The 19,843-nt window shown below is 41.0% G+C and overlaps 2 protein-coding genes across 5 annotated transcripts in view; both read left to right on the top strand.

Annotated features, from left to right (window-relative positions):
* The window catches only part of LOC147310539 (kinesin-like protein KIF21A), a 45,087-nt gene extending 36,521 nt beyond the window's left edge, over positions 1 to 8,566 (top strand). For 2 of the 4 annotated variants that reach the window (XM_086268072.1, XM_086268071.1), the window contains 13 exons: positions 433 to 490; positions 1,455 to 1,509; positions 1,764 to 1,978; positions 2,176 to 2,349; positions 2,632 to 2,664; positions 2,870 to 3,006; positions 3,112 to 3,196; positions 3,281 to 3,370; positions 3,456 to 3,614; positions 3,713 to 3,830; positions 5,198 to 5,368; positions 5,479 to 5,675; positions 5,790 to 8,565. In XM_086268072.1, the coding sequence (XP_086124198.1) occupies positions 433 to 490; positions 1,455 to 1,509; positions 1,764 to 1,978; positions 2,176 to 2,349; positions 2,632 to 2,664; positions 2,870 to 3,006; positions 3,112 to 3,196; positions 3,281 to 3,370; positions 3,456 to 3,614; positions 3,713 to 3,830; positions 5,198 to 5,368; positions 5,479 to 5,675; positions 5,790 to 5,844 (1,547 nt within the window). In that variant the 3' untranslated portion in view covers positions 5,845 to 8,565. Of the gene's footprint in view, positions 1 to 432; positions 491 to 1,454; positions 1,510 to 1,763; positions 1,979 to 2,175; positions 2,350 to 2,631; positions 2,665 to 2,869; positions 3,007 to 3,111; positions 3,197 to 3,280; positions 3,371 to 3,455; positions 3,615 to 3,712; positions 3,831 to 5,197; positions 5,369 to 5,478; positions 5,676 to 5,789 lie in introns of all 4 variants that reach the window. The other 2 variants (XM_086268070.1, XM_086268073.1) reach the window with 2 other exon arrangements.
* Positions 8,567 to 17,440: 8,874 nt separating this feature from the next.
* The window catches only part of LOC147310538 (copine-8), a 104,663-nt gene continuing 102,260 nt past the window's right edge, over positions 17,441 to 19,843 (top strand). Inside the window, exon 1 of the mRNA XM_086268618.1 lies at positions 17,441 to 17,640. Coding sequence (XP_086124744.1) covers positions 17,543 to 17,640 — 98 coding nt within the window. The 5' untranslated portion in view covers positions 17,441 to 17,542. The remainder of the gene's footprint in view (positions 17,641 to 19,843) is intronic.

Raw genomic sequence — 19,843 nt, 5'->3', positions numbered from 1 at the left:
ACATTTGAAAAAAATGATGGAATCTTGCCGTGTGCATCACGTGCATCGCAGTCCTGATAAAAACTAACCCGGCTGTCGTAACTGTGCCAGTAATATGCATGACGTGTCACCCCACCTGCTAGCCAGTCCCACTTCATGAGGATGAGCTGCGATTATGTGGAAGCAGCAGTTTGCGTGTCAGCCTTTCTGTGTTTGTCTTCTCTTGCGTTTTCCTCCATTTCCTTCTCTCCCAGATCACCCTTTATCTAAAACTACACTAAACGACCCCCCGACCTCGTTTATGAACCGCTGCAGCAACATTCTGAACAGTCCCTGACATCTAAAATGTGCCATCAAGGAAGTCACACATGCTTTCCACACTCACAAAGACACATTTTTCTTTGTTTTTCCCTTTTTCAAATGTGTCTTTATTTGTGTCTGTCATTATTGCAGAGAACGGAAATGACAGCAGTAGTGATGAATCCACCCCCAGTCCAGCCACAGAGGGCAGGTAAATATATACACCTGCACAGGTTATCAATTCAAAAGCACTTTATAGGTTCACAGTTAGAAGAAGAAAAAAGTAATTCATGATTTCATGCATCATGATCGCAGAAGTCCCCTTTTGATGAGCATTTTCGCCCCTTGCCGTCTTTGCGATTTAAACGAGTGATGCCTGGATCTGTGAAATCCCACGTTCATTGCATGCTAACGACTTTGTGTCACTAACTACTTTGTTGCTTGTACAGAAGCCGGATATAGACAAAGCAAATACTAGTTATTGACGAGGCCTGTTTTTGTTTGTACCATTGTAGCTCACATAGTTGAGCAGGCAACTTTTCCCTGCATGTTATTGTGTGCTGCCGTTAGCCTCTGTTAGCTGCCGTTAGCCTCTGTTAGCTGCCGTTAGCTGCTGTGAGCCTCTGTTAGCTGCCGTTAACCTCTGTTAGCTGCTGTTAGCTGGCATTTGTGAAACCTTCGTTGAAGTGGCTCTAACATTATCAGACTCGGATACAGATAGCAAACAAGCTGTAATATGAGCCAACTGTCACATGTGTGAAAGCAATCAAACTGTTTATCAGAGACAAAGTGTGATTTTTAGAACCCTTGAAAGCCTAAAATTAGCTTTCATAATGTTGAGGGGTGCGCTGGATGTCTAATCTGCTGAGCGTGTTTATGCACAAGCGTGTGCATTAGAGTCCTGGCTTCAGTTCTGGAGATAAATTTGAGGTGAGGAGGAAGAGGATCACTTTCTATCCAGACGCCAGTTGTGTTTTCTCTTTCCTTTTTTTCCCACTTCTTTGGTGAAGAAGAGCGTTCTCAGACAAAACATAGGGATGATGCTGCATATCTCGAGTCTGAAAGTGCAGGTGCAAATTAAATGCTAATATCATAAAATTGGTAAACATTGTACTGCCTAACACTGCTAGCCTAACATGTACTGGGAATAACTGGTTGAAAATTCTGTGTTTCAGCACACTGGCATCAGATTTAATGAAGATGTGTGGTGAATCCAGACCAAGAAGCAAGGTACTGTACTCTGCCGGGCAATGTGCAGCATACTGTTTAAGCCCCCGTGTTTTTTACGTTTAACAGTTAAAAAATGCTTTTAAATTTAAAACTGAATTTACTTTATAATATTTGATCCATATTTTTCCAATTCCCCTCCTTTTTACTTCATCCAAAGTTAAGCAGAAGTTCCACAATACTTTGTTGAATTTAGGATAATTACTAGCTGCTTAGTGAGTTGTGAGTCCGTGTTCCAAACTATTCTGGTCCCCCAGGCTCGAAGGCGAACCACCACACAGATGGAATTGCTTTATGCCAGCAGTGGAGATTTGTCCTGTGAATCCCCCACTGGAGACTTTTCAGCCCCTCTGCTGCCCCTTGCTGAGCGCCTGGAAGGACCGGCAGACATGCAGGGTCAAGCGGTTGGTCAAACCGCTGACCGTGAGCAAACTGTTTCCCCATCTGCGCTGTCTGCCAGGCCAGCTGCCATGTAAGTGGTAAAAGCAACATTTCTCTGCAGGGCACAAAAATATCAAAGTTCTCTTCTGAAATGCCAGATATTTCCGGTGCTCATCATTCAGCATTCTGAAATATTGAAGACTGTTTGTGTGATATCTTGCTGCTAAAATGTTACGTGTTATTACTCCAGAAAAACAAAACCCCTTGTGAAATCTTTACCGTCTGTAGTTCCAGATCCAGATCACCTACAGGAGCTGAGAGGAAACAACTGGAGCGCTCGCCGCTCAGCCGCAGGAAGATGCACGAGAAAGGAGGCGTGGCGTCGCAGATCCCAGGACCTGTACATGCAGCTCCAGTTAGCACAGCGGAAACTAAAACCAAAGCCAGTGACTACAAATCCCTGTAAGTGTGAACTTCCTTTAATCAGAAGAACAGGTTTGTTTGTAGTTTTAGCCATGTGTCAGTCAGGCCGCAGCTGGATAATTACAACAGAGCCATTCATGAACCCCTGATGAGCCATAATTTAATTTAGGTGATTATAAAAATGACATGAACCCAGCAGCCTGAACTTCACTGCTTTACTGAGCAAACTGTTGCAAAAGGCAAATGTTAGGATGCTAATACGCCCTTTAAGTTTAACTGTGTTTATTTAAGTTTTAAATAACCATTATTATTTTGTTTCAGGCTGGAGGACTCGCCTGCGTTTGAAGGCCACAGGTAATTCATGCCTCTTTAATATGTTTAATTAAATATCAAATGTAAGCTAAAATCAGAGGGAATAGTTAACTCTGTACTTCCTTTCCCTTTCATTCTGTCACTGCTTTAACCACTTTAATCTGTCAGCTACAGTATGCCACTACAAGGCTTTGCTGGTGCAGAAAGCTGATTAGTGAAAGTCTAAAATGTTGTGTCATGTTTGTAGGGGTGTCATCAACCCTGTAACAAGCCCCAAGAACAGCCGGGGGGGCAAACTTCAGTGTGTTTATGTAGCTGAGGGCCACACCAAGCCTGTTCTCTGTGTAGACGCCACTGATGACCTGCTGTTTACAGGGTCTAAAGGTAAAAACTGCACCGGCTTTCAAACGGCCACCACGAGAAGACTGTTTTCTATGATTTCTTTCCTTTTTGTTTCTTAATCTGACCTGTGCTCGTGCGTCTTCTTAGACCGGACATGTAAGGTCTGGAACTTGGTGACAGGTCAGGAGATCATGTCTTTGGCTGATCATCCCAGCAGTGTCGTCTCAGTCAGGTACCAGAATACTAGAATCACTAGTAACGTTGGTTTTTGTATTTAACCTTTGGATAGATTACTTACTTGTTGCTGTTATTATAGGTACACTTCCAGCCTTGTCTTCACCGTTTCCACTGCTTACATCAAAGTTTGGGACATACGAGACTCTGCCAAGTGTATCCGCACACTCACGTAAGTTCACGCGCCCCTCCGTCCAGCATCTGTCATTACGTTTTATCACCATCTTATTGTTTTGCATTTTTGTTATACGTGTAAGGTCGTCGGGACAGGTGGGCTCAGGAGACACCTGTTCTTCTGCTCGGAGTTTATCCATCCCACCTGGAGAGAGTCAGATCAATCAGATTACTCTCAACCACACTGGCTCTTTCCTGTATGCTGCTGCTGGCAATGCTGTCCGCATGTGGGACCTCCGCAAGTGAGTTACAGTAACATCGATAGGAGTTTTAGCTATAAGCAGTTTCATAGGAGGTATTTATTTTGGTAATGATTTCTTAATTTGACTCCTTTCTTTAGATTTGCATCTACGGGGAAGCTGACCGGCCATCTGGGGCCTGTTATGTGTCTGACAGTCGAAAAGTTGGGCAGCGGGCAGGACCTGGTGCTCACCGGCTCCAAAGACCATCATATTAAAGTAGGAAGCTACACAAAAATGTAGCCATATATGTGTTGTAGCAGCGTCCTATATATATATATAGATATATAGTCTGAATAGGATTTTCAACTCAAATCAGTTGAATTATATTCTGTTTTTAAATAAAACCAAATTACAACAGTTCCTTCAAGGCTCTTTATATTGTAAAGTAAAGACAAAGTCTAAAAACTATGATGATATCTTGCCTTCACCTGCACAACGGTGGTGCTAAGGTAGGCATCCCCGCCAGAATTTGCTTCCCCCTGCGTCGCGCTAGGCTGTCCAAATCACGGACAAACAATATCCCACGTTCTTGATTTTTATTTCACAAACACTTCTTATAATGAATAACTACTCCTGAAAATTTGAAGATGTTAGCTCTTTAAACAGTAAAGTTACAGTCGAATGTGAATAATATCAGGCTGATCCTGCCACAGAATGTTTTTAAACCCATTCTGCACAGAGAGGTGTTTTTTTGAAAAATGTATTGATACCAATGTTGAATATTCTTACACAATTAAAAAAAAACCTAAACGTAAAATAATTACACCATAAAGATGGTTTGTTTTTCTGTTATTTAAAAGAGGTAGTAGTTTATTTTAATTTGTTTAATTGTTTAAACAAATTAGAGATAGGGTGAGAAGTTCGGCCATCCGGGAGGGGCTCAGAGTAGAGCAGCTGCTGCTCCACATCGAAAGGAGCCAGCTGAGGTGGTTCGGGCATCTGACAAGGATGCCCCCTGGGCGCCTCCTGAGTGAGGTGTTCCAGGCATGTCCCACCGGGAGGAGGCCCCGGGGCAGACCCAGGACACGCTGGAGAGATTATATCTCTCGGCTGGCCTGGGAACGCCTTGGTATTCCCCCGGATAAGATGGAGGAGGTGGCTGGGGAGAGGGAGGTCTGGGCCTCTTTGCTTAGGCTGCTGCCCCCGCGACCCGACCCCGGACAAAGCGGATGAAGATGGATGGATGGATGTTTACAAAAAAATTGAAGTTTGTGTGAGGTTGGAGGATGTGTTTGTGTGTGGGGGGGACCACTGCTCTACAAGATGCACATGGTGTCACCGAACTGGAGCTCTGGGAGAGACGTCCCCACTTTCAGGGATTTAAAACTGCGGGGGGGGGGGGACAAAAGTGTTAATCTGTTAGATTTCCTGCAGTACTACCAACTGTCCGGAATTGCCTGTTTCAATGGGGTAATATTTTGCTTGCCAGGGTAGTGAGGGTTGCATAACCAACAGCATAACTAAGGGAGGATTGAGGATCACCAGATCCAGCCCTAACTATACTTCCAGGGAGCAATGAACAGAGTCGTCAAACTTTATGATAACCACCATATATATAAAGAACAAATGTGCTTGTTTTTCAGATGTTTGAGGTGACAGAGGGCGCTCAGGGTAGCATCACCTCCTGCCATACGTTTGACCCCGTCCATCAGGACAGCGTGGAGTCTCTCACTGTGCATGGAGACTTTTTCTACAGCAGCTCCAGAGACTATTATATTAAAAAGTGGGACTTGGCCAGTAAGAAACTGTTACAGGTATTGTGCATCAAAGATTTTTCCCAAGATTAAAAAGTTTATATCAGTGACTTAAACTTGTAAATCTGATAAACTCTACACTAACTGTTGGCTGTTATTGCATCTACTAGTCGGTCAATGCCAAGGCAGACTGGGTTAGTGCTCTGGGCGTGGTGCCAGGCTCCCCGGTTCTGCTCAGTGGATGCAGAGGAGGGCTGTTGCGCCTTTGGCACACTGACTCGCTTGCACCCCTCGGTGAGGTCCAAGGACACGACAGTCCAATCAACGGCCTGGCTACTAACAGCAGCCAACTGTTCACTGCCTCTGAGTAAGTCTCCTAACATAGTTGAACACTAGTCAGTAGTGTTGAACTACGATCCTGCCATGTTAAAATTACAAATTGTGATTATTATCATAAACTTTACCTTTGTGTTTTCGACAGTGACCGAACTGTGAAGATTTGGGAAGCCAAAGCATCTCTGGAGGATGGATTTTAATGACTGCTGGATTTAATGACACAGGATTGCTCACTGGCCATCAGTCAGTCAACATGAATTATTTGCAAAGTTTCTATAACATCTTCGACTTGAGAAATTACTGACTGGGAAACCCAGAGAGGGTCCCAAATCAATAGGTATGGCAGGATAGGCCCACAATAACCTTAAAACATCCCTGATGCTTCACTTGGAATAGTTTCAGGGAAATCATTCTTTCCAGCTGAGTAGCATTACTGACATTTTAGGTCAAAACATCATCCGTGAACCTCTCAAGCTCCTATAATCATAGAACTGCTGCAGTGGCCAGCTCATTTCATAGCTGTGACTGTAATAGAGTGAAAAGAAAAGTATGGATTTATTGATCCAGGAGTTTGTGGTGTATTCAACATTCCCTGTCAGTTCAACGCAAGACAACATGGATACTGTCTATGCATATTATTCATTTTTGCCAGAGCTACTAAGAAAAAGGAAAACAGATTAAATTATTTGCTTCATTGCACCAATTTTTCTTCATCAAAACCAAGACTGCTGAAAACGTCTGTGTCCCAAGACAAGACACGGAAATATTTAAACTCCAGCAATAACTGTCTTTTTGTTCACGTGATGGGTGGTTTATTGTGTCTTTCTGGCATTGTTGTGCTGGTCTCTTTATGTATGCATGTGTTCTCAGTTACCAAGGACCAACTGAAGCTGCATATGGTCTTAATATTGAGCTGTTACTGCCAAGCCCATCAGATTAAAGTAGAGGCCTCAAAATAAGGCATACACCATGCTCCTTTAACACGGTTCTTATACAGTTTAAATTTACCCAGGCTTAGTCAGGATTAAGCTTTTAAAAAAATAAGTAAAATAAAGTGACAATGTTGTATCTCTAACAAACTGCAGGTATCATAGCTGAATAGCACTATTCCTACATTACATATTGCCTTAAAAAGCAGAGAGTACTATCTGCTGAAACATTACCTTTGAAAAAGGCTACTTTGTCATTAGACATAACAGCGAAAGACATTTCAAAACCCATAATAATTCAAAGTGTAATGTAATATTTTTAAATAACTATATAAATCTATAATTGTATAAATCTGAACAACATAAAATAAAGTTAACTTTCCTAGCTTAAAAGGCTAGTACCTGCTAGGCTAGTTAGCTTTTAGCTAGTTTAGCTGATACTTTTCACGGTGACCAGAAAACATATCCTGCCCTGTCTTTCTGTAAGACAGCTGAATTATGAAACTACTTAAACATTAAAATATATTTGAAATTTAAAAAACAGACGGAAAAATATGCTAGCTAGCTAGCAGCAAATCTATTATTTATCGCATTTGCCCGCACATTGATTCTGCGTGTGGCAAAACACTTAATAAATGTTAGATTGTGATCATTTTTGAATGTGCATGGTAGCACATTGCAACAGGTTTTTAAGAAAGAACTCCTCTGAGCAGGATAACCATTTAAGAACAGGTAATAATGAAGATTTGTTCACATTTCCAACTCAACAGCTTTTTCTGATTATAGTCGGCCATCAGCTCGGTTTCTCAATCCTCTGGTTGATGCTTTTTTATAAAGCATCTCTTGGCCTTTTACTTTGTACTTCCCGTTATTTTTAGATGTTATGGTAATCCACTGACCGTAATTCTCTGCCCGTCTTCGATAGTTGTACGACACTTGCACAGCTGAAGCACTGCTCTGGCAGCAAGTGCTTTTATGAAACATTCTGATTTACAGTCAGTGATTGTAAATCATTCATCTTGATAGACTCAAGCACCTTGTAATTCCCAAGTCATGTAATACGGTATGAGTTACAGTCTTGTGAAAGCATTTCTTTTTCAAGTGTGTATATGTGCATGTTTTTCCAACCAAATTGTGTGGCAGTTTCTTGTATATTACTGTTTATCTCTGCTGTTTTAGTACTTGTAAACTGCACATGTGCTGCAGTTAAGCATTTGAAAAGAACATTCAGTCTGTTAAATGTGTAAAAATGCTACGACTATTTATTTATTTTTTTCTCTGATTTTTCTGTGGTGTCTTATCCACTGAAAGTTTTTGAACTCTTTCCATCTGATACCTCTGTTATCTTGCTGTTGTAGACGACTGACTCCATATACAGAGGTATTATCAGTGCCTGTAATTAATCCTGAACTGTATGCAGTGACTGAGAAATCACTACCTGATAAATGTTGGCTATCCCTCATTAAAAAGGTTAGGTAAACATTTGCTCCTGAACTACTCTATCACAAGTATCTGTTAAATAAATTTGCTGCTCTTACTGGGATACATGAGGTAGAAGTTGTTAGCAAAGGTAAAGTCAGTGGGACTCAGGTAATTGCACTGAAAAATCTTTTTATTTTGTGAGTTGAATTGACTTTCCTTCTGTCTCACAAGAAAGAGCTTAAATCGAGTACAGAAATCGGTTTTCAGTCCCATTGACTAAATAATCCCCTAGAAACCAGATGAGCTGTAAGTGTTATCCCTCTAATTGTAATATTATATTTTGAAATGTGACTGTAAATTTCTTCTTCTGTAAATACGCCGTTTCATTCCTGCTGATTCTCTTGTGAACAATTTTTAAGTGATTAAGATCGGTTGCAGCGTGGAAATAAATTTTAATATTTAAAAAAGTTTTGTTTGTTTTGTTTTTTTTAAGCTTCATGTCTGTCTTGTTTTTTTTCTTTAACTCATGTATTAATATGTTGTGACCACATGGTGGTAGTACTGTATAATGACACCTGAGTGATTGAGTAGGTAAACACAGAGACTGTGCTTCATTTGATGTGCATACAAATGAGGCTTTCTTTCTGTATTATTTTAATCATTTCTGTCATGACTAATTACAATTTCAGGCAATACCCACATCCAAACTCCCCAAAAAGAAAACCGCAAATAAATAAATGCACCATTGGATGATGGAATAATTTGGCCTATGGCTCTATGAATAATTATGACTTTAAATATGTGTAGAATCTTAAACACTGTGTGTCCTCAACATGCGATATATACGTTGTGCAGTATCTTCCTCTCTGTACCCATTGAGTCATTATTTGTCTGCCAGCTTATTTCAATTGCCTTTTAATTATAACTCCAGGCAGCAGCACTGCCTGAAGTGTACTGCTAAAGACAAAGCAGGAGGCAAAAAAGATTAAAAAAATAATAATGTAAAGAGTGATAGAAGGATCGATCTCCAAAAGTTGATTCTGTTCATCTGGACGTAGCTTTTTTGTAGGAGAAACGTTTCGTCAGTCATCCAAGTGATTTCTTCAGTCTCAGCTGACTGCAGGTTTCCCCAATCTTATAAACAGAAGAAGGATCGATATTCAATGTTCAGAGGTAGTGAGAGCAGCAGAGTGTTAACTGGCCTCATGGCAGAGGAACAGTGTCTGACACTTTCTTATATGTACTGTGTTGAACTTTAGTATAAAGTGGAACAGAATTAATACGCCTCATAAGCGCAATCAGATGACATAACACCCACACAATGCCACTTTCAACTTCATTAACTCAGCATAACTTATTTCCTTTCTCTGCTTTTATTTTGACAGGGAATTGATTATGTTTCATTTGAGATTCTCCTATAAAATCGCACTTCACAAACTGATTAGTGGATGATTGATCTCGCTTAACTACATAACATTTGCAACTTGTAATTAATTTAACTTGTATGTCTGTAAGTTGTGAATTTGTGACAAGCCACTGCATGCAGCAGAAGCATGCGTGCAGCTACATAATATTCTGACAGATACTGTAATGTCGGGTATGACACATGCTCCAGCACATTTGGGGTTGAGGTGGCATGGAAAACAGGTCAGCGCTTTTAATGGGGAATTCACACGGAAAGGATTCACGCATCACGCGGCGCTTTATGACTGAGTGTTTGTTTGTAGAAAAATATCACACTTTAAAGGAAGTAAAACATAACCAGACTGCAACGTCCTAGAATGATAACGTGTGTGTCAGCTACCACAGACAAGACAGTATTACTGCTGCTGTTTCAAAAGACTAGTTTTTGAAAAACAACGTGACAGTTTTTATACCTGACACCGGCTCTCTGTCCTACCAGCTCCTCTGGAATTTACAGAATTTAATAAGAGCCGAGTTACTGTCGCATAAAGTACAACCCTGATGATCAGGTTTCACCAGAAATCAATTACAATCTGTCGGGCTGAAGGTGTGGACTGGGAATTCCACTTTCAGTTTAATTGCGACGTAATGTATGATGAGTTCAGATAACATATCCTCCTCTAATCTGCTCAGTGAATGCACTGATTGGTGATGTGTGGACCTTAAGCAGGTGCTCTTGTTTCACAGTTAATTCTGTCTGAATAATGGGATTTCTGCAGCTGCATGTGCTCTGTATTTATCCAGGGATTACAATCAATACCGGTTCATTTTTGTCTGTGAAATGGTCCTGGGCGAGGGGGGAGATTTCGCTTTTTCTCTTCGTGGCTTGCCCTCTTCAACACTGGTCAAAAAATTAAATTAAAACAAGCAGTGGAATACCAGAGGGAGACCAGAGGCAGTTCTCTGTTTTTATCTTTGGATGATTTCCTGAAATAAACGTGGGCGTGATTGGTAAGAAGAATGTAGATTAGTATGCGGCGTGGAAAAAAAAACGAACACCTAAAGCACCTAATGTGCTTTTCATTTCTTTTAAAGCCATATGAAAACAAATCTAAAGACTGAATCAGCAGGACAAGATGAGGGGCGAGGAAACCGACCACTTGGTAGTTAAAGACGTTTTTCTCAGCAGCAATGAGGATCTGGAGGACACGGTCAATAACCACCATCAGTTCCATTTTCCACAGAGTGAATCCTCCACCGGCGCCCCTGTTTTATGACCAGAACTGATGAGCCACTGCTGCCTCCTCTCCTAATGCGAGCACAGAAATCACCCTATCTCAGTGGATCTCAGTTATGATGCAAAATAGACCGGAAAGAACAACATTTTTAATACGTCTATAAAGTGTTTTAGCATGAAATTAGAGAGCGGTGGCTTAAAAGCTTTGACACCGTGAGCCACTTGGAGAATGGAGAGGTTGGAAACTAGGCGAGTGATCGTGAATAAAAAGAGGGCAACAGTGAGAATTGAGAATGTAAAGTGCTTGTTGACAGAATGGACTTGGACTCTGAATTGAATCATCTACTGTAGATCTCTTTGTATGAGTGCAGATCACTATGAATTATGTAAATGTCAGTGACTATTAAACCCAGAGAATTCTCCAGTCGAACCCTGTACAGCGAAGAGTCAATTAGCACATCATAACCACATAGGATGTTTCACAGGGGCAACATTCCTGAGCTGAAAGAGAAACATAGATGAGCATTATCTCCTATTTACTGTAAAACGTACTCTAATACTTGAGAGCCAAGTTGCTAAGGGGTCATCACTGAAGCTAATACATACATTATGTCAAAAATTGCAGGTGACAGACGAGGTTGACGAGTGAGGGTTTGATCTCACAGTGAAACTGGGGACAGCACATGCTAGCATGACACTAATTAGGTGACAAAATGTGGGGAAAGTAAAAGAAAACTCGAGAATGTGTATAAAAAATACCTTTAAGTTGCTGGGGGTAATTTTATCGCTTAAAGAATGATATTGGTACATCACTACCAAACACTCATTGGTTAGCGACTTGTGATTGACGAGGCTTTATACATCAAAGTACGCCATGAACACCATGGTTAGTATTGCTAACTTCCCCATTCGGGTAAAGAGGCTTTTAACTCACAGGTTTAAGTGTTACTAAACACTAGACTTATAACACTGGAGTTATAGGACCGTCACACTGACTGGCAGGTGTATACAATACAAGTGAGTGCACCTGGCAGTTTGTAACCTAGTCAGCTAAGCTTTATCTTTGCTAATTCAAGTCATGGAACGGGAAAGCTAAACCATACTTAGCTGTACTAAGAGCGTGTCTTACGTCATGTTTGTGAAATTCTAGTAATTCATTTTAGTTACTTTTTACTACTACTACTTTTATATTATTTTGTGCTAATTAGTAAGCATGGGTGTCCATGTGACGGGCTCATGCAGATTGTAGATGCAGCTTGCTAGCTTGCTAGTTTTACCTGATAACCATTGTGCTCTACAGTTTCATCCAAATGTGAACGCTTCTGACTCCACTTTTTAAAAAAAAAAGAAAAAGAAAAAAGAAGAGAGTAAATAAACATGGGCAAAAAAGTGACTTTCACACAATCTCTGTGAAGGTTCTCAGTCATCCAGGTCATTGTAGTCTAAGGAGCTTAGAAAGAAAAGCGTCTGAATTTCTTTAAGTTGCTTGAAGACGTTTCACCTCTCATCCGAGAAACTTCTTCAGTTCTAAGGTCAAATGGTGCAGAGTCCCAGAGTTTAGCACTGTGGGAGTGTTCCCCAAGAGGGACATAATTTTGGACAAAGAGAAAAGATGGTTTGAAAGATGAGTGAAAGAAGCCATCTATGTCCACTGTGAACGACCATCTTTGAACAGAGGCGGTGGTTTACGACACCAACTGTCTGCCATCTATAATCCAGTTTTGAGATCCTTCCCAGACACCTTAATGCCCACTCACATCCTGGGCCTTTTGACCTCAGGAAATCACATTATAGGGTGGGGCTAGGTTTCACAGCGGGTTCACCCGAAACCCTGGCTGATTGTGACCTACACCTGTTTTCACACCTTGGCTCATGTGATTAGGTAGTGGATCAATAGGGGGTCCATATCCCTCTTGGGGAAACACTCCCATAGGGCTTAAATCTGGGACTCTCCACCTTTTGACCCTAGAACTGAAGAAGCTTCTCGGATGAGAGGTGAAACGTCTTCAAGCAACTTAAAGAAGTCCAGATGCTTTTCTTCCAAATGTTCTATTTGTTAAAGTTATAAAGATTTAAAACACTATTAAACGCTATTAAAACACTAGCTATTGGGTAGATTTTTTTAGAAATGGAAACGTGGGCTAGTATAAAAAAGAAACATCTTTTCTTCTGTTAATTACAATGATTTCTACTCAAGGGAAAAAGAAAAATACTGAAACACTAATGCTTCTATGAACACCAGTGGTTACTGTACAGTATGTAGGTGGGTGCTTTAATAGAGATGCATTGGTTAGCGTCTTCTTCCTGTGCCTGCGTGGGTTTTCTCAGGATGCTGCAGCTTTCTCCCACAGTCCATGTTGGGTTAATTGGTGATTATAAATTGGCTGCAGGTGTGAGTGGTTGCGTGTGTGCGTCTGTTAGTTTGTGATGGATGGTGAGCACATTGACCCGTCCAGTATGTACCCTACCTCTTGCACACTGTCAGTGGAGCTAGGCTTCAGTAACCCCGTGACCCTCGATGAGACGAGCACGTGGAATGGATAGCCGGTAACACAGTTGTGTGCAATAATTACTATATGTGGGGGATTTATTGGTTACAATTGGCTTCATGTTTTATGCATGCGCAGGGACTCAGCTGTTCAATTATGATTAATGGATATCATCATTCTGACAGCATGGACCGAAAAGTTTTTTGTGTACCCGTGCATGTGTATGTGCTTTTGTCTAACTGAGACAGTGTTGCTTCCTGTGGTGCTCATTCTTGTGGTGATGATGTGATGTTTGCGCCTACATTGAGCTTCTGTCTTTCTTTCTGTGCCACCTGCAAATACTGTATGTTTGTGCCTGTGTATTAATTTTTGCCCTTGCACTTTTGTATGTGTGTCCGTGTGTGTGTGTGTGTGTGTGCGCGCGCGTGTGCGAACCCATCCACCGCACTGCCCACACGGACACAGGGCAGGGGTATGATGTTTGCCCAAAGGTGCTGTAATAGTTTTCACCATCATGCTGCACATTCAACTCAGGGCGTGTCAGTGTGTGTGTGTGTGTGTGTGTGTGTGTGTGTGTGTGTGTGTGTGTGTGTGTGTGTAAGACAGCTATATTTAGAGAAGTAGCCAGTAAACACACTGACTAATACCAAGATGCGTCATTTTAAAATCTTCTGACTCCATCATCCCAACACGATGCTTTCACAAACACACACTCGTGTGATATATACCACAAGTAGACACTTTTTTTTTTAAACATGCATTGCACTCGGCCTTGTGACATTCCTTACATTATCTTGTGCCCTTGCTGCCTTGTTTACTAGCACAAACGTGTTTCCTGATAAGCTCTTACAAACTCACACACATATACACGCCTCCAGAGAAACATTCAAAGTACTGTAGAGCTACTTTTGGAATCGCACACTCATCACACAGTGTCCTCATATTGCGACTCTCCTCCTTATCCCTTCACATTCATCACGCTGTCATTCTATTCTCTGCTAGCGGAGGGTCTCCCTTTCAGTTAATTAAATCCGATGCTTATCCTCCTAGCGTGGAGAAAGGGGGAGAGAGAGAGTGAGACGGTTATTAATGTTTCTTCACAAACACTAATAATAATAACACTAACAATCTCCTCACAGGCTACAGAGACTAGAAGAGTGTGTGTCTAGACACACGGACAGACATGAAGGCTGGATTATCCACAGGGAACAAAACAGCCAACGAATCTGTGGGGAATCAAACCACCAGGGACAAAAAAGGGGGGGATTGGAGTTTTGGTCCTATCCAGTGATTTGCTATTGCACTTACAGCAAATACTGTAGTTCACTGACTTCGAGCTTGAAGTTGCAGATGCCCTTTAGTCTGTATCTCAGCTAAAAAATAATAATGCAGGCTTGATGCTTGTTTTTCCTGGCATAATAAAACTTTTGTTTGATATAATGCTGAAAGAAATCACATAGCAAATCATAATTAGTATTATTGTCATCTTTGAGCCCATTTCACACAACCATGATAATATAAGAGCATAAAAATGGACCAGGTCAAAAAACAACAATCTTTAAATTTGTCTGAATATTCAGAAATTGGATTTAGAATGTAAAAAAAATATGACAAGAAATAAAAACTAAATAATAAAATGAAAATAATTATCTGGTTTAATTGGATATTAAACATTTGGCACATTTATTCATTGGCATTAGCTATGCTTTTGTATGTTTTTATAACCAAGCTTGTGTCAATATATTGCTATACTGACTTCATTTATGGACTCCGTCATGATAATTTAGTCATTTTACAATAGGTTGCTCATTTTTGTGACAGACAGGGACAAATCCAAGGTTTGGCTGCAGACTGATATCTGGCTATTACAAACAATTTATTTTGAAGCCTGTCAGAGAGCTTGGCACATACTGGTAGAACCAGAGTTAGGTCAAACAACTATTACATTTCTGGGAGAACATTTTTGCATAAACCTTTCTCCATAGTCATTGTCTCCACATATATATATTTTAAGAGCACCACCACCTACTGAAATGATTTTGTGAGTTCTGTCTATACTAAAATTTAACTTAAGCAGCAGCCATTACAGGTTGTTGTTGTTTTTATTAATTGAGGACTACATGATGCAAAAGCCACATGATGTACTTAAAATGGCAGTCTTGCCTAGACAAGGAAATGATAAGAGAGAGAAAATAGCAGTGACCAGCTGACAGCCACAAAGGAAAGCAATAAAATAAGAAGATATCAGTTTAATTGCTACCAATGAATGGTATGAAAAAAATGAAGCTTGTGTTTAATAAATACAAACAAATTTTCCATCATGTTGCAATCAAGCTGTGCAGGCCAGTCAAGTTCTTCCACACCAACCCCGCTCATCCATGTCTTTATGGACCTTGCTTTGTGCACTGGTGTTCAGTCCTGGTGGAACAGAAAGGGGGCATCCTCAAACTATTCGAACAAAGTTGGGAGCATGAAATTGTCCAAAATGTCTTGGTATGCTGAAGCATTAAGAGTTCCTTTCACTGGAACTAAGATGCCGATCCCAGCTCCTGAAAAACAACCCCAGACTTCGCGATTTGTCACTGTAGAGAACACATCCCCACTGCTCTAGACTCCAGTTGTGGCATGATTTACACCTCTGCATCTGACGCTTTGCATTGCACTTGGTGATGTAAGGCTTGGATGCAGTTTCTTGGCCATGGGATCCCATTCCATGAATATCTCTGGGGACTATTGATAAGCTAATCTGAAGGCCACATGAAGTTTGGAGGTCTCTGCGGAAAGTTGGTGACCTACGTATACTATTAGGGATTTTATGTGGCCTCCCACTTTGTCACTGAGCTTCTCTCGCTCCCCATTGCTTCCACTTTGTTATAATACTAATAGTTAAATGCAAGGACATTTATTGACTGGACTTGTTGTACAGTCCATGCTGTACAAAGCTGGAATTCACTGAACTTCTGATTGTGACCCATTCTTTCACAAATGTTTGTAGAAGCAGTCTTGATTTTATATATCTGCAGCCATGAAAGTGATTGAAATGTCTGAACTCAGTGATTTAGATGGTTGAATCAGTTCTTTTGGCATTATAGTGTATATAAAAGCAAGGTTGCCCAGTGCTTATGTCATTATAGATGCAATTGGTGCCTGGAGTTCTGGGTCTTCTACAATCATCTAGTTGCAATCAGCAACTCTGCCAGTATTTGTGCCAGAATTTCTGAATGTGTATTTCTTTGAGATTGTAGCTGAATTCTGAATATAAGTACTTAATATGGATTTCTGTTTAATTTGAATTTCGTGACCCTGATATGGATAAGCAGCAGAGGATGGATCGATTGTGAATTTCTGTTTGTGTAGATGGTAACAGATTTGCAACAGCCAACAACAGATTTGTTATTTCTGACAATTTATCACAGTTAATTGCCATATTATCATGAACAGATTGCATGTATTGACACTTTGACCCCCTTCAGTCTGGTAACTGGTAAGCAGACTGGTCTGTCTTGTTATCATTTTACTGCCATCTTAGTGCACCAGAGCTGATTTGAAGATGGCAGCTGACTGCAAGTGGTTGCAGATCTAGTCCCCTTCTTTTTCAGGTGGTGCCAAAGTCTCCAACCACTGTGTGACTGTAGTAAAAGATGCCAACCCCATTTGTAGGTAACAGCCTCACCCGGTATGTATATATATTTAAAAAAAAGGGGGAAGAAGAAGTTAAGTGATATTTTTATCTTGTGAGAAGAATTCATGTATGGACAAGCCTTTTCACAAGCCTGAGCTAAACGATATTAATGACATGACCTAGGGCTGATGGGTGATGGTGAAGTGGGGATGTTGTTGCCCTAGGCCCCTTAAGAGGTTAATGCGGCCATGGAAGACGTGGCTAGGGGTGTTTCAGCCAAAAGCCTACATTGAACTGAACTGAATTAAACTGAATTCAAGTAGAGTGAATAAGAGTATTGAGACAGGGGCAGGAGAAATATGTGTGTGTGTGCGTGTGTGCACATACACACACATGCACAGGAAATACTTTTCATGACACATTTATTGTTTTGCGTAATTGGCGATTGTATCATTGTCAGCACTTCCATGGCTGTAAATGTGAGGAAATTCAATGACCTAAACAGAAGTCAGCAGAACTGAACAGGAGTGAGACACAGACAGAAAGACACCGACGGGAAGCGTGTGGCAGAATGAAAATAAAAGAAAAAGAGGGAAGGGCGATAGAAAGAGAGGAATACACACAGAGAGGCGAGAGTAGTGTGACATCACATCTTCCAGCCCCTCTCTCTCTGGCACCTTTGCTCCAGTTCTCGCCGAGGAGGCGCAAACACAGTTTCTCGCTATCCTCCTTCAGCGCTCGTAAAAAGGGGCAGGACCGCAGTAAAAGGGGAAAAGGAGGAAAAACATTGACAGGATGAACAACAGTTTCCTAAGCATGGCGTCGATAGTAGATTTCGACCCGCTCAACCCTTCTGTTCCTGCCACCAAAGTTGAAATCACGGTGTCCTGCAGGTAGGGGAATGTGTGTGTGTGTGTGTGTTTTACCTGGTTTTAAGTCTGACAGGGAGACGAGGGAGAAAAAAAAACACCGAGCTGGAAGTCACCTGGGCTTCAACTCCGAGCAAGTTTGCGTTTAGTTTCAGTTCGGCGCATTTTACAGCACCTGCAAGGAAAACGTCGCATCTGCTCTTCAGTTTATGGCGTGAAGAAATTACATTTACTTTGTGTTAGCGAAATCATTCACTTTTGCGTCACTTAGTGTCAAAACTAGTTATGACTGCTAATGAAAAAGGACAACGCAAACACGGGGCTGTTAGAGATTAAGTTAATGAAATATGGCAACCTCGCTGTGGTTAGCAAAGAGTCATTTATGAAGATGTGCTAACTTTGCAGTATTAGCTAAATTTATAGAGCCTATTAAGTGTGACAAGCCACGTACTAAACCAACCTGACTCCGTATATCGACATAACATGGTAATACCAGAGAAAACGGGACAACCGCTCAGAAGCTTGAAGTATAAACGTGTTATTTGATACCAAAGATATATTAGGCAGTAACACCTTAGAAGGTGTTATTGCTTATTATATTGGGATTTTCCTGCTGCCTCGCTGTCTGCCCGGTTGTTTGGTGTTGTTATCGCAGTTTGTGACAGCTGACAGTTGCTGCTGCCCGGTCACCTGTCAAACGAGGACATTATTGTGGCACAGCTAAAGCAGTTTTTGTCATTTCAGTCTGCTCATAAACATTTAGATCCAGACATCTTAGACATTTCACCCAACGGGCTGTGTGCCTCACGGGTCAGACACATGCTCTCCAGAGCCCCAGTGTGAGGCAGGCAGAGACGGCCGTCAAATGAAATAGACACTGTCAGCGATGTCCTCTGTCATGACTTGATAGATCCGTAAATGTTTAGACTAGGACAGCCTGATACAAGCGGTAAAGCTCTGGTGCAGATGAATGTCATCACTGGTGCAGCATCTGTTGGTGTTGGAGGTTCAAGATTTTCCTCTGATAAAATGAGGTTTGTGTAGTTTGCATATATGAAATATGTAAATCCGCAATTATTCAGATGTTTAACGGAAATGTTCTTTGAAAAGGAGAAGTTCTTCCAGAAACTAAAAAAACAGGTTCAACACCGAGGATGAAGCGAAGTGAAGCCACTTTTGAAAATGCTGTTGTGTAACTCTTCATAGTCAGAGCATTGTTGTGGCTTTTCCAAACAAACACAAAAAAGAAGTGTGGCTGTCAGAGTGTCTGTCGCTGTGTTGATCCTGTGATAGACTGGAACACCCTACCCACAGAACGTGTACCTTGGGTCACATTACAATAAGTTGAAATTTTCCGAAGAAGCAGTGTTAAAAGTGTTAACAATCTTAATAATTATTTACAGTAATTTGCTGAGTAATAAAGTTCAAATTTTGTTCAGTTATTGATTTTTATTGGAATTTCAACTTGCTACATTTTACTCAGACTGTGATCAACCAAAGACGGTTGACTAAAATCATACCGGCACAACATCCAGTGTATTGGTGGTGGCCAATTATGAGATTGGCAAAATATCCCAAAAGATGTATGTTGGTTTACTATTTCTGGAAGCTATACCTTGTCGGGAGTTGAGCAGTAAGATTTTTATTATGTTTACTAAAATTTTCGCCCATCTGGTTTAACAAAATACAGCCTCACTGAAGATTTTGACATGGTGTAAATTAATTTTGAGCATATGCATTATGATTGGATGTAGCCACCGTGCGATCACGCTTTTTTTTTTTTCCATCTTGGTGTTTTGAAGTCCGACTAGGCAAGAAAAAATTGGAAATGACTGTGAAACCAGACACTCATTGCCTAATTGTGACTGGCTTACGGTTATAGAGCAAGATGGGTTGCCCCCTGCTGACCATTTTAAAGAATGTAGGTTTACGTACATATTCTTTACATACCTGAAAACTGTGTTTGGAGCTCTGAGTGAAAGTCCAGTAATCCACCATTACATATTCTTTATGTATGGAATGAAGAGATGGTCTCTCACTCAGAAAACCCAGGTTACAATGTAACCACACGTTCTACCCGCTGCTAAAAATAATGGATTATTCTTTGGAGGCTGTTGGTGTAGGGCTACCTCGTTTTCCAATTGTCACACCAATTAGAATTTTGTTGGATCATAGCATACTAACCAAATAAGTTGACCATAGCACCGTGACACTACATCACTATATT

The sequence above is a fragment of the Aulonocara sp. 'chitande type north' Nkhata Bay genome, linkage group LG17 (genome assembly GCF_057382095.1).
Source record: "Aulonocara sp. 'chitande type north' Nkhata Bay isolate Kocher_YH1m ecotype deep benthic linkage group LG17, A_spYH_male_GT1.1, whole genome shotgun sequence".
NCBI lineage: Eukaryota > Metazoa > Chordata > Actinopteri > Cichliformes > Cichlidae > Aulonocara > Aulonocara sp. 'chitande type north' Nkhata Bay.
The sequence above is the reverse complement of the archived record's forward strand: the minus strand, read 5'-3'. Positions and strand labels throughout refer to the sequence as shown.